General features: G+C 32.3%; 1 protein-coding gene across 3 annotated transcripts in view; it reads left to right on the top strand.

Annotated features, from left to right (window-relative positions):
• Positions 1-18,901, top strand: part of LOC148616899 (ATP-dependent DNA helicase Q4-like) — a 150,061-nt gene that overhangs the window by 25,828 nt on the left and 105,332 nt on the right. For all 3 annotated transcript variants that reach the window (XM_088584061.1, XM_088584062.1, XM_088584060.1), the window contains exons 11-13: positions 2,189-2,325; positions 12,060-12,323; positions 13,849-14,031. In XM_088584061.1, the coding sequence (XP_088440187.1) occupies positions 2,189-2,325; positions 12,060-12,323; positions 13,849-14,031 (584 nt within the window). The remainder of the gene's footprint in view (positions 1-2,188; positions 2,326-12,059; positions 12,324-13,848; positions 14,032-18,901) is intronic.

Genomic DNA, 18,901 nt, shown 5'->3' with positions numbered 1-18,901 from the left:
GTGCCGCTGTTTTTTTGTTTATTTTGTTATTTTTTAATTTTTTTTTGTATTGGAATTATGCTGCAATTATTTTACAAGTTGCATATCTTATATGAATAAAGCTTCAGTCCTGCTGTCACATTTCTGAAACTTTCATTTTACTACATTTTCAAAATGTAGCTATTTAAAACCGCAATATATTTAGCGAAATGTTAAGATACATACTCAAAATAGCTATATATATATCTGAAAAGAGAACCAAAAGTGATATCGGTCATGTTTAAATTGAATATAGCAAAAAAAAAGTAATATCTTTAAAAATGAAGGATTTTCCAAAGGTAGTTAACTGGACAATAAACAAGGTGATTTAAACTTTTTATTATACCACCAAGATATTTAAATCTGAGTCTACTACTGTAGAAGTTCTTAAAATCGTGGATAACAAATTTCATGGAATACAGAAGAAACACAACTTCATGGATTCTTGAATTCATGGTTTTGAGGTTTTGTGGACACATCAATGGGAATCTCTTTTTCGTTAGGAACCAAATTTCGTGGTTTGGCCCGCCCACAAAAACCACAAAAATTGGTACCCCACTAACAATAATACTTTCACAGTAGACGGTTTAAATCTCCTGCTAAATTGTCCATTTAACTAGCTTAGACAATTCATCTGGAAATGTCATTAATTCAAGAGAGAACCAATTCTACCCAGCCTGAAGTTATATTAAACTACATTACTTGCTGTAAAATGTCTTTTGATTGGTTTAAAAATTTTCATCATCTCATAGCCCTAATTTACTACATGACAGTGACGTCATTAAAATAACCTCAATGCCTGTGGTGCACCCTAGAAAGTAATATAAAGCCAGTATACAGTTTCCGCCTATAATGGAGATAATGAACTTCACAATTTTGTTGACACAAACTTTTATCAGTTATGTCATTTCAACTATCGGAAATTTAATAACACGGAATGCACATATTACTGCACTCACAAATTATCTAATGAAGTGTATTTTTGACAATAACAAAAAATAAATTATCAGTCTCTGTCTTATTTTTTATTACATGGAATTTATCTGGAAGGCCAGTTAAAAGCCATGAACCTGCACTTTACAGATAATATAATGGAATTAAGTGGTGCTTGTTATTTCTGCAGTGAACACATTTAAGGTGCATTCACTATTACACCACAATCGTTTCAAGGCTTCATTAATCTCCTCCTATTACAGAATATTCTACTGGGTAACATTATCTCAAACACAATCCACAATTTACAATTCCTTTTAATGTGGCAACATAATTGAATGGAAAACTTTCTGATTTACGAATGTAAATTACTTTGATTAAGTGCAATACTTTTAAAGGATTTGGGATGATTAGCCCATATTTTAGCCTCTATTTTAGGAAAAGTTCTGTAGAGAACTAATTATTATCAATTTAAAAGAAATAGAATGAAAAATAGATTTGAAACCAATAGTTAAAATACTAAGAACATAGTTACAAGGAAATCAAGAAAACAGTAAAGAAGTTCATTGTTATTGAAGTAGGAGATTGAGTGACCTTTAATGTATTTTTTTTTTCATCTTTGATCTGCAAATCAATGTAGTTCTACCCACCAGGTGGCACTACAAAATCGTTAAATATCATTAGAAATAAAGAATAATAACTCTTTCAAGAATTTTGGTGTGAAGGAAGCAGCTAAGAAAAAAAAACTAATAGTAAAAATTCAACCAGTTTAGCTATAATTTTACAATTGGATCAGTCAAATTTCGTGCAGATTCTTCCATCCTAGTGCCACTGACGTTTTTTCTTTTGTGTAACGAGACTGAGGAATTGTGAATAGTTTATAAAGAAACCTTTCTCTTTTGGAGGCAGTAAATAATCAGTAGACAATGTTCCTTTGTGATTTTTGGTGTTAGTTGGTTTTGGGTGGGTCAAAATATGTTTTAATGACTTTTTTTATACCTTTGAACTATTATTTGAATTCTTTTGAAAATATTTATAGGGAAAAAGGTTTACATAAACCATTTTTATAATTGTACTTACAAAGTCAGACTAGTACAAAGCAAGGTCTGTCTGATTGGTCAGTTGTTCTTGTCCCGAAGTGCATGAAATATCCACTATAGGATGTTTAAAACCACAAACGATTAAACAATCAATATATCTGAATACAACTGGTTGTTTTTGGTTGTTCTTTTTGCAGGTAAATCCACCTTGGTAATTTTATCAACAGGAGGAGGTAAATCTTTAACCTACCAGCTTCCAGCAATACTGTATGCAGAGAAATCCACCTGTTTCACCTTAGTCATCTCACCTCTAGTGTCTCTTATGGAAGATCAGGTAAAACGCTGTTGACCTCCTCTGCACATACCTGTTAGCACTCACACGTTTAGGGGGGAGGAGACTCCCACAAAATCAATGAAAAATTCAGTCTCCAACATAGAAATGTAAAATTTGTGGAAGGTTTCTGGTTAAAATCACCATATATTCTTTGAAAAATACTAAATAATTAAATGAGCTGTTCCAAAGGTTAACAGGTATGTTTTGAAAGGGTATAGTTGATATTTCAGAGCAGCACTGCCAAAGTCAGTGCTTAACCCTGTCACTTTATGCAAATTTATGCAAATTAGAGCAGTGAATGATGAGCAGCTTCATGGATTTGTATTCAGTAGTACTTGTACTCTAGGAAATTTTTTACATGTGCTTTAGCAGAGCCAATCAGCTTAGTAAGTCAGGATTTGTTATACATGCAGTTCTGCTGGGTACATTTTGCCTTTTGGTCTTCATTATATGGAGTGGTTCATTTGGAAAAATATATAGTGTCATAGGTTCATGTATTGTCGGTCAGTACTTTGTCAGTGACTTTCACATGCCCTTTTTTGGGTGACGTGAGCATCAGGTTTTAGTGCTGTTTTAACATTACATGCATGTTCATCGTCTAAAACTGGAGATCTTTGTTGAAAATTACAGTGAAACCTATCTAAACCAAATCGTAAGTAAACTGGACACCTGTTTAAACCAGACACTTTTTGAAGTTCATTCATATCTGTTTTACAGTACTTTGAACTTGGGTAAACTCAACATGTCTCTAAACCAAGCAAATTATGCAGTCCAAAATGTTTTGGTTAAGACAGGTTTTACTGTATTTTACAGTAGCGTTGCAGCTTTAGCATGATGAATTGTAACTTTTACTTCTGTTCAGTCATTTTAGGTGTAGCAGGGGTTACTCTATCCCTGTCCGTAGATCAATGGATACAGTTCTTTTTTTTATTTTTTTCACTTATGTATAGTTTTGTGTTTTTTTTTTTTTTGCTTTTAAAGTCGTGTGTAATAATAAATTTACTTCTTACTCACATTATTGCTTATATTTGTACTTGGAAGAGACTATTTAACTCAGCCTTTGTCCTCATTGTATATCACTAAACCAGGTTCATAACTAATGTTATTACCTAATACTATATGAATTACCTTTTTATGCAGTATTTTTTAGTTTTAACCATATTTCACTGTCATCCCATCTATTCAGCAGCAGAAAATCCTTTCCATAATGACTGCTCTTGCATTTTATTTCCTGCAAGATTTTGTTTGGTTAATCATGCCTGTTGAATATTTATAAAATAAATCTGTATCTTAAACCGTTTCAAAAAGTAAACAAAGAAACTGAATTTTGACCGCTGATTTTTCACTGTTGAAAGTCAGTGTGACCTTCAACACAAAGAAAATTTGTGGTGACACTATAACAACATCCTTATAAATAATGATTTGGTATTAAAGGCTACATCAAATTGATTTGTAGATTCTCATCCACCAGCAACTGTTAAAAATGGGGCAGGTGGGTGGATTTTATTTTTACTATTTTTCAGCAACTCATAAATCTGAATGAACTCATAGCAGTATATTAACTAGCATATAATACTGTCAATCATGCATAAGTGTTCGGAATATCTTGGGAAAAATAGTCTGGTCTATTGTCTGGCTTTACTTTAAATAACTGTATATTAATTATTACATTCTTTGTTAGAAATATTGAAAACTATTAAGTTTTGGGTCTTTAAATTAATTAATTTTGTCTTATTACAAAATATAAGATTGTGATATACAGATCTTCCTTTTACAATTGATCCACGGTGTGTATGCCAGCCATCAAACAAACTGCCTTTGGTACTGATCCATATGAAATTCCGACACTACCAACGGTAGTGATAAAAGAAGCAGAAAATCTCTAAGAAGAAACAGTGGTCTTATGGTCCACTTACACCAAGTTTTAATGAAACTATATTCCTTTCTGCTTACAGATCAGCAGCCCTTTTTACAAAAAAAATTTGAGTAAAATTAGTCATAAGTTCTTATACATGTATCACAATACTTTGTTCTATTATGATATCAGTACTTATATATATGACTTATTTTATATGCACAATTTTTTATATTGGAGAAATCCATACATTTATCTCAAAACAAACAAATTAAGAATTTATAGTTTTTGTCTCAAAAGCACAACAACCAAACAATAAATTAAGACTTGTTTTGTAATCTAGAACTTTTTCTATATTAGAAATAAAAAGTGAGTTTTAATTTGTAGGTTTTTGACATTAAAGTCACTTTCTGTCTGATATTTAGGAAGTCTGATACTTAACCCTATTCTTAAATGAAAAAAAAGTAGCAATCCAGACATATTTAATTAAGTCGTGGTTCCTTCTGGGTACAAAGTCAGTGGTTTATAACTATTTCATTATTACGGAAGGAAGAAAAACTGTTGGATTTCTTTCATGTTAGAGATCGTTTTTATACATGACTTTTATTACTTCGTCTAAAAATAATGTTAATTATTTTTGAACTAGTTTCCAGATATGGTTTATAATACCAAAGGTATATATTTTGCTTTTTTTAAGGATGCCTGTTTTAATGGCGAAAAGGCAATAAACTTAAGAAAGAACTTGTACATTTTATGAAGTAAACCTAATCTTTTTTCACAAATGATTCTTCTTTGCTAATTTTGTAAGCAAGAAAAAAAAATCACAAAAAAAAAATGCCATAAAGAAGTTTTATTTTTTATTATGGAATACAGGTGTTTTGTAAATAAATAGTGTGGAAATTGAATTGATTTCTCAAAAAGTGAAAATGAACTTCTGCAAAAATAAATGTATGGAGGTTCTTTGTATTTAAACGAATGGAAAGTTATTTAAGAGTAAATTGACTACATTGTTTCTGTCATTTTCATGCCAGTTATCAAGCTCTCTGAAATTTTATATGTGTGTCAAATCTTAAATGTTTCGTGTAGTTTCTCTGTCTTTGTGGTATTTGTTTGCCATCTCCATGGCTTGTTTACAAAGTTGGAGGGTTGTGGTGGGGGGTTGGGGGTGTATGTAGTGATAGTGGTGTATGTCCTTCAGTCCTTCCTTCCTTCCTTCTGCCCATACTTCCATCTGTCACACATGAAGGTTAGTGGTAGGATGGGTGGTTGTTAGTGACCCATCTCTGAACCGTTACTCTTTCTACACCATTGAATGAAATTAAATAAACCTTTCACAAATCTTAATTAAAAAATCCCATTGTACACCACCTATTTTAGATTCTGGTTAAAATTAATTTGGGGTTTCACACTGACTTTGTCATTTGCAAATATAGGGACATTAGGGGACCCATCTCTTATCCGTTAACCCTCCTGCACGGCTGAATAGAATTTAGTGAAACTTTTTACAGAATCTTTATTACACATTCCCATTGTGCAACTCTAATTTAAAATTTAGATCTATTTCAATATGGAGGTCAAAAGGTGCATGTTATCAAATGGAGGAGTGGGGGTATCAAGTTAGTGACTATTACTCACAGTTTTTCTAGTTAAGTAAATATTTTTATTTGGTTGCTTAGCAACATGCAATAAAAGGTAAGTGAAAAATAGTTTAAACTTTAAGTGATTTTCCTCCATTTGACAAGAAATCAATTGCTATAGAGATGGGGCTGAAAAAAGGCCATACAGCCCCTTCTCCCACAAATAACATCACTTTAATTAATTTATGTTTAAAAAAATGCAAAATTTACAGCTAAGTTTGAGGATTATTTTTCATATACATAATTGAAAGTCTTAGATTTATATTAATTAAAATGCAATTACAATTGATTTTTTGGATTCATCCCATTAACAGTTAAAAGTTGAATTTAAATAATTCACAATAAAATTTCTATCACTAATTCATTTTTCAATTAGGATTAAAAATTTGATAATTACCTGTTGTACAAAAACATGTTTCTAACTCTGTGCTTAGTGTTATTTTATCAGGTATGAATGTACTATCATTTAATTCATTTGTAAATTGATCAACCAGCTCTTTTTTAATCTGAATTCAGCCTGTCTTGCCCAAAAGCTTCCATTGCAAAGCTGAGATTACTTTCCCATATAAAAAAAATATTTTCATTTGCCAACGTAATTATACCCCTATTCCGTATGAAAGAGAGTCTACTGCTTTATTTTTGTCCATCATGTCTTCATTCCGTCTTTTTATCATTCTGTCATTCTGTAACATTTTTTTATGTATATATACAAATATATATATTTTTACACAAAATTTTAGTCACATTTTTCATTACTATTAATCATTGGTTGGTTATATATTATAGGGTTGTTGTATCAGTATAGGTTTTTGTACTCATATAACATCTTCTTATTTGTCAAAAAGAAGATTAATTTTCTTTATATCATGATGGAAAGGAAGGGTATAACTAGGGAGCCATCGTCTGAATATATCTGAAATATTGCTGCTCGGACGTTAAACCCCAACAAACAAACAAACTAGGGAGCCATTGCTCACAGATTTCTTGTTTTGCCATTGGCAAGATATACTTTGATCAGTGATTTTGATCAAATCAAAATTTCAAATGATTTTTCATGTCATCCTTAAATAAATTAATTTGAGATAAATACTGTAATCTGATTGGACATTTGATTAGAGAAGATTTTACTTCATTCCTCCATTTTCTTGTTAGCAATGTTTTAGAGTAAAAAAAATGAGAATTTGATACTTGCCTAGAGCTACAGTCCAGATCCTGGTCATGCCATCAGGAATAGTCAAGACAAAATTTAAGAGGTGGCAGTGGGCTTGGGCAACAACTCTGTATAGGAATGGAAGTACAAAGTTTTGCTGTCAATATATCCACAAGTTTTTTCCTTAACATGTATATTTTGCCAGTTTTGTTGATATTTTTGAAAAATTAACTAATGTAAATAAGCATATTGGTTCTTAAGTATATTGTGCTGTGACATCTGATTTTTAATTTGTGAATAGATATGGCTGCCTCTACTAAAAACTGAACAAAGTGATCAGAAGACATTTATTGGAAAATAATTCAAAAACTGTTGCCTGTAGCAAAATTCTGGTCCAGGTCATAAAAATGCTGTTAATGGCATTTACTACATTTGACAATTAAATTAATTTTAACTTAGCCTGCCTCATTCCTCAAGTTTTTGGAATAAGCAGATGGTTAACCAGGTGAGCAATTCAGGCTCTCTTGAGCCTCTAGTTTATGAAGTCTGAACTTTTTTCACGCTACCCTTTGTTTTCATGACATTACTCTTTATATTGTGACTAATCATGTATAATTTCAATCTAATTAGCATATGCCTTTTTTGTGCATTATGATTGGTGGTTCATTGTTTACAACCTCGGCAATGACAGTTTTTACAACAAGGTAAATTCCATGTACATATTGTAAACAAACATGTTACGACATGCTACCATTGCTACGACAAACAATAGAGCTGATTAAAGGTGTGAAATGGTATTATCTGATTTATTTCACTCATTTTCAACATCATACAGTAGATCAATAATGTTGAAAGTACTTCCTACATTTAATTTATTGTCAGTTGAATGCCACAGTTTCAATTTGACTGATCATGAACCAGAGTCCCCAGGGAAAAAAAAAACAATAGACCCTTTTGTGCTAACTGTACCCAAGCCCTACCTGGCGGAAGTGTACATTGAGCATGCTCACCAACTTACCACAAAAGGGTCTATAGACATATTGAAGATAGTTTAGGATTGGAATTTTGAAGATTAAACACTGTTTTTCCAGAAATTATGGATGTGTTATCCCTCCTTTGGAAGCCAGCCCTTCAGACTTTTATTTTTTTTTGTGAGTGAATGGTCGATTTTACACATTGATAAACTCTGTAAAACAGTGTTGATTCATACAAAATTAACTCCACTGTACACTAAATATTATGATATGTTTGACATGAATAACTATATTAATACCAACTTTATATGTATGAGTTTGACTGTTGTGCCACAATTTAATAATGCCCTAAAGTGTTTTTATTGCTTCAAACTTTACATAGTTGTTAGTAAAGATAATAATCCCAAGGTCTGTAATCCATTAACAAGTTAAGGCTGTTGGTCTTTAACCTTCTAGGTGGAGAATAACAAAACAGTTTTATATATACAAAAATCATGGAATGAAATACTGATATAAAGTAGTTATCATGATAGAAGTTTGTGCCATTATAATCTGTTACAGGATTGATATCATCATATTAGGGATCATAAACGTGTGGGGCTAGACATTGAATTAACATCGATGTTTCAGAGTAATCAAGGGAACCAAGGTTATAGTGGTAATCAAAAGAATGTATTCCAGGGACAAAGACCAGACATGGAAAACAGATATACACAACAAAGAACATAAAGTAACTAAAATCATACATTCAAAGTAACAAAAGCAAATGAGCAACTCGGACTCCACTAAAAACTGGGAGCATGGACCAGGTGCACTGGTAGGGTAAGCATCCTCTGTTTTTCCAGAAACACCTGCCGAATTGCTCATAAAAAGTCAAGTCCGGGGTAGACAAATGAGGAAAGGAAGACTATGACCCGTTCAATAAATCAGTTTTCATGGGGCAGATGGAAACACCGTAACGATCCACGAGGTCATGATGACGACCAGGTAGAGAGTGTCATTATTAAACAAACGACTTATCAATTATCCAAAGGTGTTATATAAACTTTGTTCCATCTACACTTTTGTTGTGTCAGAGATCTTGGACATATTTTAGTTGGTCTTGCAGTTTCATTCAAAGAAAATGAAAAAAAGAGCTTCCATCCAAAGAAACACCATCCAGTAAATGTACCTATATGACTAATGGATTCCCCATAGGTTTTCCAATCTTGTGAATAAGAGTACTTTCTAACAAAGAAATTTTTTTCTCAAAACTGCAGAAAAAAATAATTCCTTTAGTATGAAGCTCCAAATTTTTAAAGGCCACAAACTGAGATTTTGAAGTATTCAGAGTTTTCAGCCTTGGAAAAAAAATATTTTAGGCCAAAAGTCCAGAGTCTGGACGAAAAGTCTGAAATGCATATGCAAAAATATTTGAAATTCAATCATCTTAGCAGAAAGGTAGTTCAGAATTCCAAGATTCATTCAGAATATGGGAAGGCAGTATTCTGAACAAGTTTTCAATGAATGCAATAATTTCTGAATTTGCAGTTCTATATAATTCTATATGCTTTATTTATTGTCTGTTAATAGTACACTCCCAAGAGAGCAATCATAAAAAAAAATACTAAAATTATCATTTGCTTTTTGACAGATATATGAGGAATATGTTTTTAATCCTATTTTTTTGCCATGAATATAATTTAAGTTAAAACAGACTTCGGTGTGACTTTTATAAACTACTCCACAAAAATTACATATATCACAGTTAAACATACATTTTTTTACTACACAAACGATGTTTGATGGCACCCTTTGGAGTATCATTGTCAAATGTCATATTGACTTTTTTGTTTTTACGAGTTAGGATGTAAACTTTGGTTTCCTTATAGAAGATATGCTTTTTCCTATTAATTTAGTAAAGATACTAAGTATCAGTCTTTGTAAGAATCTGGCAGTTTCCAAAACATATTGGAATGAAATAACCAACCACTTTGGCAGTGCAATTTGATTATTTCCATATCATTTGGTATGATTTTTTTGAAATGCACTGCAAAAAACAGTTTAGGGGCAGACAATTATGGAAAAAACTCAATTTACTTATGTTCTAATGAAAAATTTTCTAGCATCTCCAATGTAGAGATCAAAAAGTGGCAATTTTAAACAGTGAAAACTTTCTTTGATGAAATTATATCGTCAGACTGATGAGTTTTTGAGACCTTGTATGCATGTTTTAGGGTTTTCTCATTTTGTCTGATTCTTTTGAAGACTTGTACTCAAGTATTGATAACGAATGATTGAATGATCATTGACAGATGGGTGATTAATCTGATCTCAGTTTTGTTGTGTAAATTGACTGATGATCAGTACATGTAAATTTGAATATAAGAATGAATCCAATATAATGATACCATATTAAATGGTTCTTTGAATTTTAAATGATAATTCCACATTTTTTATTTAGAAAATATTTATGTATTAACAAAAAAAGTGATTAAATTCATGTGCAAATTTATATCATTGAGTAAATATGTGTACAAATTGAAAACTGAAAAACACTACTCAGTGGTCACATGTTTTAAAGAGAACAACAATGGGTTTAACAGATCTGTTTGACATTGACTAATAGAAAACTGATCAGTGACCAATGACGGATCACATTAAAAGTTCACAGATTTATTCAGGTTCTGTATGATAGGAGCTGTCCTTGAATAAAGAAAAGTGGTATTGGAATTGCTGTTTAGGTACACAAGTTTCAGAGCAAATAATACAGGGAATAGAATTGGTGTTCCTTTGATTAAATGACAATCACATGACTGAACAATTGACAAAAGCTTTAAACTATCAAACTATCAAATACCTATGAAATGATACAAAGTGTAAATCTCTTGGTGTAGGTACGAGATCATAATTCATTCCCCTTGACTTTTCGTTGCATATTAATATAGTTTCTTTTTTTTTAGTGTGTTTCTTCCTGATTTTTTTTCCTTGCTGTCATAACTTTATTGCTTAGTACTTACTGCAGAAATGTAGGGCAAGGATCAAATTTACAAGAGATTTTTTTTTCATTCTGTAATTTTATGTGGAAGTTGTGATTTGGTTCTATGGAAGAAGGTCAAAATTTCGGACATTTGGCAGTGGTCACTTTTCATGTCTACGGGGTCTTCGAAGCAAAGTTGCTAAAAATAAAAAGTGATGGTGAATTTTTCTGGCACTCATATAGAAATCTGCTTTTATACATGTTTCCATATTGGTGAAGTTTTATTGAATTTGAAGCGGTGGAATTTTTTTTATATGTCAAGAATGGTCTGTTGAAATGTACTACAAAATAAATTGTGTCCTCATACCTGTATTTGTTACATTTCACCATAATGATATCCATCGATTTTCTATTAAATCATCAAGTAATGTTTATTCAACCATGAGTAACTCTGTTTCCTGAAGTTAGCTATATTCTTGGCTGTAAAAGTATTAAAGGAAAAGACATAATATTCTTGTTCATTCCTTCTTTATATCATATCAAGCACCTCACTGAATAAATATTATAATGTCAAGAAAACAGACAACAGTTTTAACAATTACTGTTAGTTACGTATTACCATAATTATTCATATTGAAGGGTACCAGTTTCTGTCATGTATATGGTTTTTGAAAAGATGATACATATCATTATAGGACAATTGATTCTTTCAAGGTCCTAATTTTCATGTTTTTTTTTTTTGTATGGTCAAACTTCTTGAAAATAGCAAAAATTGCAGTACTTATCAAACAAAGCTTATGTAGACAGCAATAGACTTCTAGCTCACCAGGCCCAAAGGGAATCCTGCACAAAAACTGAGTTCGGATCTTTGAAACATTAAAAATCATGGTCATTTATTAATAGAACAGAGTGGGTAAAGCCACTTATCTTAAAGAGTTTGAGGGATAGAGAAAAATAAGATGTCTCTCTTTCTTCAACTTGAAGAACCGTGGAAAAATCTTCTTGGATCATAGTTGTAAGACTATTCCTTGTTAGAGTTATTGCCTAAAAAATAGGCCAAGTGTGTGATTCAGATTCTCGGGAGCCTTTAGTTGTAGTTTTGTTTTGTTGTAAAGTTTATTTTGACTGCTTTTTGTTATGTTCATGCTTTTATTTCCAGATTACTGGCCTGCCACCTGGTGTCAGAGGTGCCTGTCTCCATACAAACATGACTAAAGCACAAAGAGAATCAGTAATGGAATCAGTCAAAGAGGGCAAAGTTCATTTCCTGTTGGTATCACCTGAGGCCATTGCAGGAGGGACAATGTCGGTTCTTACATCTGCTTCCAATTTGCCACCCATCTCATTTGTGTGTATAGATGAAGCCCATTGTCTTTCAGAGTGGTCACACAACTTTAGGCCATCCTATCTAAGACTAACAAAGGTATGAACATACTAGTACATGTAGTAAGTAGTGTTAACATTCCACTATATCATGATCTATTATGTAGTACATTTCTTGTCTGGTGATTTGATTTTTATACCCCCACAAACAAAGATTGGGGGTATGTAGGAATCACCCTGTCTGTCTGTATCTACATCTGTCCACATTCCTTGTAAGACCAACAAGCCCAAGTAAGGTTGGGTATGATATGTAGATGTGCGTGGAGGAACACAATTACTGTCAGAGGACTGCAACAGGAACTAATCCAAATTAAAGGTTTTACATTTGAGAATCTGCATGACACAAGATAAACATTGTTTAATTCTTGAAACTTAGGAATCCTAAATCCACCATTAATGATTAACTTGCTTTTTTAAGCATTTCATGGGTGTGTCATGCACTCAGTAAAGTCACAGTCTTTCCGTGGTTGGTTGGACTGTCAGATATCGCCAGTAAAAATGTTACAGGACCGGTAAAAAAATCTGGAACACCAGACTGGAAGTCCCGAAAATTTCCGATATTAGTCATTCTTGATTCAGGTCAAAATGGATGGTAAAGACTTGGTTCTGTCCTGAAAATAGTATGTCATTACAGGACCGAATGTCCTAAAAAAAAAAGCTGAACCTTTAGAAAGACTGCATACAATAGTGTTAGTAGCTCAATCATTAACTTTACGAAACAAATTTACAAGAACTTAAAAAATAGGGACATATTAAGAGAGCTGATCTAAACTTCTTTCAATGAGATATTCTTTAAAGATTACTTCAGATAGATACCAATATATTGTCATTAGAATTTCATAAATTGTCTTTTATTTATAATGTTATCTAAGGGATTACTTTTCTATAAATATACATCATTTATTTTGTACTGTTGCTGATCCTTCTAATCAGAGGTGTTATTCAGATGACAATCTGAAGAAAAAAGTAAATCAATTCATATCTAAATGACATTTTTCATTTCAGAAAGCAGCAAACAATTAATGTTACATTCAAACCATATCATGCTGTAGGCTACATATTAACTCCAACCCTTGTTACGCAATATTTGTCTATTGATTTTAATTGATTTTAAATTTTGTATGTAGTCTTACTATGAGAAGTTACAGATTAAGTTCGACTTTGGTTAGGGTTGATTGATTTTTATGGAAGTTATGGCCCTTGTACAGAAAATTTCGTTGAATTTACAGTTTTCCTCACTTTTTTTTTCACGGGGGACATTGGAACGCTGTTCTTTTATTAAATTTTAAAATTATTTAATGGAACTCAATAACACCATATTGGGTAATTTTTTTTAAAGGTGCTTATTTTGACGTAAATTAGAGGTCTGTCTAAAAACATCGAAATAAATTTTGCGAAATATTACACTGAGGTTATTTAACTTTATAGTGCACCATTTAGAATCTGTCAAAATAAAGAAACATTAACAGATTGTGTATATCTTTTTGCTTCAAAATTGTCAAATTTTACATCCGCCAAAATAACCTGCCAAATGGTATTATGATAGATTATATTGTGTATTTCAGGCTCTTAGAGAACGATTCGGTGTACAATGTTTCCTTGGACTAACAGCCACTGCCACACAGTCAACAGCAGCAGATGTTGCAAAACATCTTGGAATTGATAATTTAGAAAAAGCTGTAGTTCGAGGTCCACCTGTTCCAAAAAATTTGATGCTCTCAGTATCAAGGGATGAATTGAGAGATGAAGTATGTATGATATGCTAGTGTATTGCCTTCTAAACTGTCCATCTGTTTTTATATTGAGTATTCCAGTAATCAACTAGAAACTGCCTTGGTGGTTTCAGAGTAGCAAGCTCACCTTAAGTGTTGGAGGTCGTGGGTTGGTTTGATCCCTGGCCAAGTCACGCCATTAGTATTAGTAGTCACTGCTTATCTGCCAAGCATGCAGGACAGAGTGTAAACTGGTTAGCTTGAATTAGATTAATATGTCAGAGTTTGGTAGCATGCCTATCTGTGGGCTGTTGCTTATGTGAGCTAGCATGGTAAGAATTAGGTGTGTTGGTCTAGTACAAAGCAGGGTCTGTTGGATTGGTCAATGGTTCTTCTCCTGAAATGCATGGAATATCTGCCATTGGAGATTAAATCATAATCAATCAATTTATAAAAGTCCCTTCCCATATGACAATCTGATTAAAATTAAACTATTGATTGCATTCAGTCACTGCATATAGGATCCAAGAAACTCCATTCTACTTTCTGTACAAATGACATTTTCAGAATCAGCACATTTTTCCCTTTGAATAATGCTGTCAAAATCATGACAGATGAATCTGATTGGCTGATTAGGAAGGTCAGGTCCTACATGCAGTGACTGAATGGAACAATTGATAGGTTTAGTTTTAATGAGATTGCTCTTATGACAAGATAATTTTGACCAGTTTATATCTGACAATTAATAGTTTTTTAACATGTTTAGAGAGAATATCAAAGGTTTGCTGAAAATTTAAGAGTTGTTATCCTATATATTCAATTGGTCTTACCAGTACATGATGTGTTTGTTTAAGACTAGTTTTTTTGCTATGATTGCAGTCATTGGATTTTGCAACTTTTATCTTAGTAGACCAAAATGATATGGAACTACCAATGCTATTGAAAATTGAGATCGTTAACGTTATCAATTGATTTTTATAAATCTCCTTAAATAGATATCATCTGTTACATCATTTTATCACATGAGTTCTAGTTCACCCTATGAAGTAATAAAAGGTTTTTGAATTTAAATGGAGTCTGTTGCAAAACTGACATATTTTGTCATTAAGAATCCTAGTTATGAACCAGGTTTCTCTAAGTAGCTACCGGCACTAATATGAATTGTCAGATCTGATTTGTCAATTTTGAAAGGTCACATTGTGAATAAGAGAGTTTATGATAGGACTACAATGATGAACATTAAAAGCAATCTTATCTGACTTTTTGATATCTTTTCCCTATTATGTAACAATGTACTACCAATAGAAATTATAACCTCCTCAACAAGTTGGTGCTAAAAAACCTTGTCCATTCTGTACGTCCATATTTCCTCACAATTATGTCAACTCCATATGGATGGATAGAATTCAAATTTGGTTCGTAGCTTAAGGCATATGGAGCATATGTTGTAAAAAAGTTGGGTTGCTGTTCAATGTCAACATCATGTTTAATGGGGCTTTTCCATTTTTCACGATATGGAATTATAGAGTCAATTTGGGGTATTTCCGCTTTATATAGATACAGCATATGCTGGAAGCAAATTAAACTTCAAGGTGTGTGGTTTCATGAGTGGTGGTTTACCTAGCAAAAAAAGCAAGATTGATATCATGTTTCCAAAATTTCTGCATGATTGGATTGTTTTAGCATGATTATGCGGCTGATATATATCAGGCTCCAAAAACTGTAAGATTTATTAACATCTTAGGCCATTTAAATTGAAACATTTGGTTCTCAAGCCATTGATCAGGAAAATCAATAAGAGAAAGACAGAGAGAGCCATTATATTTTTTTTCAATTGTCTTGCAAAGTGATTTAGTGAGAAAAATATGAAAAGGATGTTTTAAAAAAACTATGATATGGCAAGACAAGGGTAATTATACCCCTTGCCTGTAAGGGGGGGGGTATATAGTGATGATTGTGTCCAGTTCATTCTTTAATCCCTGGTTCTAATCAGGAACTCCTCTTTTACCTCGGAATGGAATTCTATGAAATTGTCACATAAATTTTATTACATGATGTCATTGCACTTAAATTTTGCATTTTTCATCATAATTTTTCTTATCACTTATTGGGTTTCCTTTATTGTTTCTAGGGGATGGGAGCAGAAGTATCACCAAGTTCACTTTGTTCAGTATTTTTTTAAAATTATTTCATATAGCCTAACTAGCTTTGTCTTGGGTAGTAGGTCATTCCTAGTTCTCAGTCATGTGCTGAAGTACCTCATATATTGAGCATAATGTGACATCGGATTTTGAATACAAGTATTCTATAATATTTTTGGATATACATGTTCATTTCAATTTTTTTCTTAGTGAATTTTATATTTGTCACTTTTTTCCCTCTTGTTATCCTTAATAAGGCCTGTAAGTCTCGTTCAAATTTCATTTTCCTTACTGTAATTTTGGATGTAGAAAGTATTGAAATCCGAAGACCAGTCTGCATTTTATTGTTTACTTACACAATCTTGAAACACTGTATTACAATGCAAACCTTCTATTTTACACTTTTTCTTAACACTTTTGTCATGTGGAAATAGATAATTGTGATTTTTTTTGGTTTTTACACGGAAATATGTTTTGCTTTTATAAACTGAATTCAAAGCTCTGAATATGACATACAGTCATAACCTCGGAAGCTCGGACTCCATGGGACCATTGAAATGTGTTTGAGTTATCGGGAGTTCGAGAAATTGAAGTTCGTATATTTCCGGATTTCTTTCGTTGCTTCCTCCGAAGTTGTGTTAGTTAGTGGATCTTTTTCATTCGCCTTTGGAAGATTATGTTGATTTGTGGACATTAAAAATGCAGTGTTTTCTTTTAAAAACGTGTGGGTTCGTTGGTCAATAATTTGTTTTCATCCAATTTTCTTTCATAGTTTCATCATACTGACTCTCTCGAACTTCAATCAGTTTTATCAAAACTACCTAATTAGTGATGACTTAAATATTACCTGTAATTAACTAAAATGACACTGATTAATGATAGGGTTTTAGTTTTTCACACCTTATATTACCCAAGCTGACAAAATGGCTGACGAGTTTGAGTTAGTGAGGTTTATTCTCTGAGATTTATTACCGAACAGACCGACTAGTCAGTTTGAGTTTTCGAGAAATCGAAATTCGAGAAATCCAAGGTTATTTATATTGATTATATAGGAGAAAATTTTGGTACTTTGAATTGTTATAGAGAAATCCCGGGTGTTCGAGCCATCCGAGTTCGAGCGATTGACGTTTCACTGTATCTATACATGCATTTGAATAGTAGACTAGAACCCATTCTTGTGGAACCACAGAGTTACACCACGAGACTTACAAATCCTAATTCACAGTTTGTAGGGTACCTTGTTTGTATCATTGCTTTTAATGTTTGAATACCTATTATAAGTACAAAGTGTGAATTGAATGTATGGTGCAGACCTGTTGTGCATCATGCTAGGAATTGGGAAGGTGTAAAAAATAAACTTTGAATTGACTTTTAACATTGGTTTTGCCCATCATTGAAGACCCTAGGATGACCTATAGTTTAATTGTTTGTTGCTTGATATTTGGTGGATTACTGTCTCATACCACATTTCCTATTTTTTTTTATGTTTTAGCGAATTAAGTAAAAGATGGATCTGGAGATTTTGAAAATTTAAGCGCTCCAGGCATTTATTTGCTCATTCGTTCCCAAATTTTGCATGAAAATTGCTGTAACAAAATTTTTTTGAAAAAATGGTGTACAACCACAGGAAGCCCCCTTTTTGAAATCTTATACATGTAGTATATTCCTTTTGAATAGAAGATCTTTTGATTCTCATATTAGAGTTTTCTGCTTATTTACATGAACATATCTCTTTTTTAGGTTGATGAGCAATTTTTTATGCCTTTTTCTTAAAACTTTAATTATACCCCACTCAACAGGTGTGTGGTTCATGTATATCAGAATAACCATTTCTGTCTGCCTTTTTTCCCATTTAATGTTATTTCTTTCAAAAATCTTCTCCTCTGTCTCTTTTTGACCAATAGGAACCAAACATAGTATGAATGTTCATTGGGGTATCCTGCATAGAATAGATGTGGGGGTTTTTGAAGAAATTCATTCAGCACATTAGATGTTTTTGTGTAATGGTGTCACCCTGTCGTTCTCTGTGTCATTATTGTTGTCTGAGTAATTGGCATTCATTAACTTTTTTTATTGATGATAAATTGAGTAAAACATATCCAATACTTTTGAAAATTTTACACATTGTTCCTTACACAGGGAACATGGTGGAGAGTCATCTAATTTTTGGAGGAATTTGCCCCATCTGCTTTGAAAATAAGGTGTAAAAAGGGAAAAATAAGTATTATCACTAAAATTTAGAGACAAAGTCTATTGTTGAATGGAAAGACCATGTTGGTGTGAACGTCATAAATATCGAAAGTTATCTGTTAAATATTCATAAAAATTAAATTGAAACAAATTAATTTCCTTTTCTTAATTAAAAAATCGAGATTTATAATTAGGAAATTTGAATTTCCCACGCCTATTGGCGCCACCATGACCGGTTGAACTGTGACATCACAAAGTCAGTTTGTAAAGTGAAAGTAAATAGGTAAATGATTACGATGTCCAAAGAAATCGCAAATTTGGGACTTTTCCCCTATAATTTCAACCCGAAATAAATAGAAGAAGAGATTGAGGCACAACATGTATAAGCAAATGTCAGACATCATCGATGAACAATGGGATTTGCAGCCAGATGACAAGTATTTGTAAGGAAAATCTGTATGGCTACTTCCAAAGAATGTTCGTGTTGCTGGTAAAAAAAAAACTTTTAGAACATTTCTCTTTTATCATTCATGCAATCGTAAGCTTGACAAGTCTTGGTGATTAGATAAACATGA

Source organism: Perna viridis, chromosome 5 (genome assembly GCF_037379345.1).
Source record: "Perna viridis isolate PV_CMFRI_1.1 ecotype Kerala chromosome 5, ASM3737934v1, whole genome shotgun sequence".
Classification (NCBI taxonomy): Eukaryota; Metazoa; Mollusca; class Bivalvia; order Mytilida; family Mytilidae; genus Perna; species Perna viridis.
Note: the sequence above shows the minus strand (reverse complement) of the source record. Positions and strands in the feature narration are given on the sequence as shown.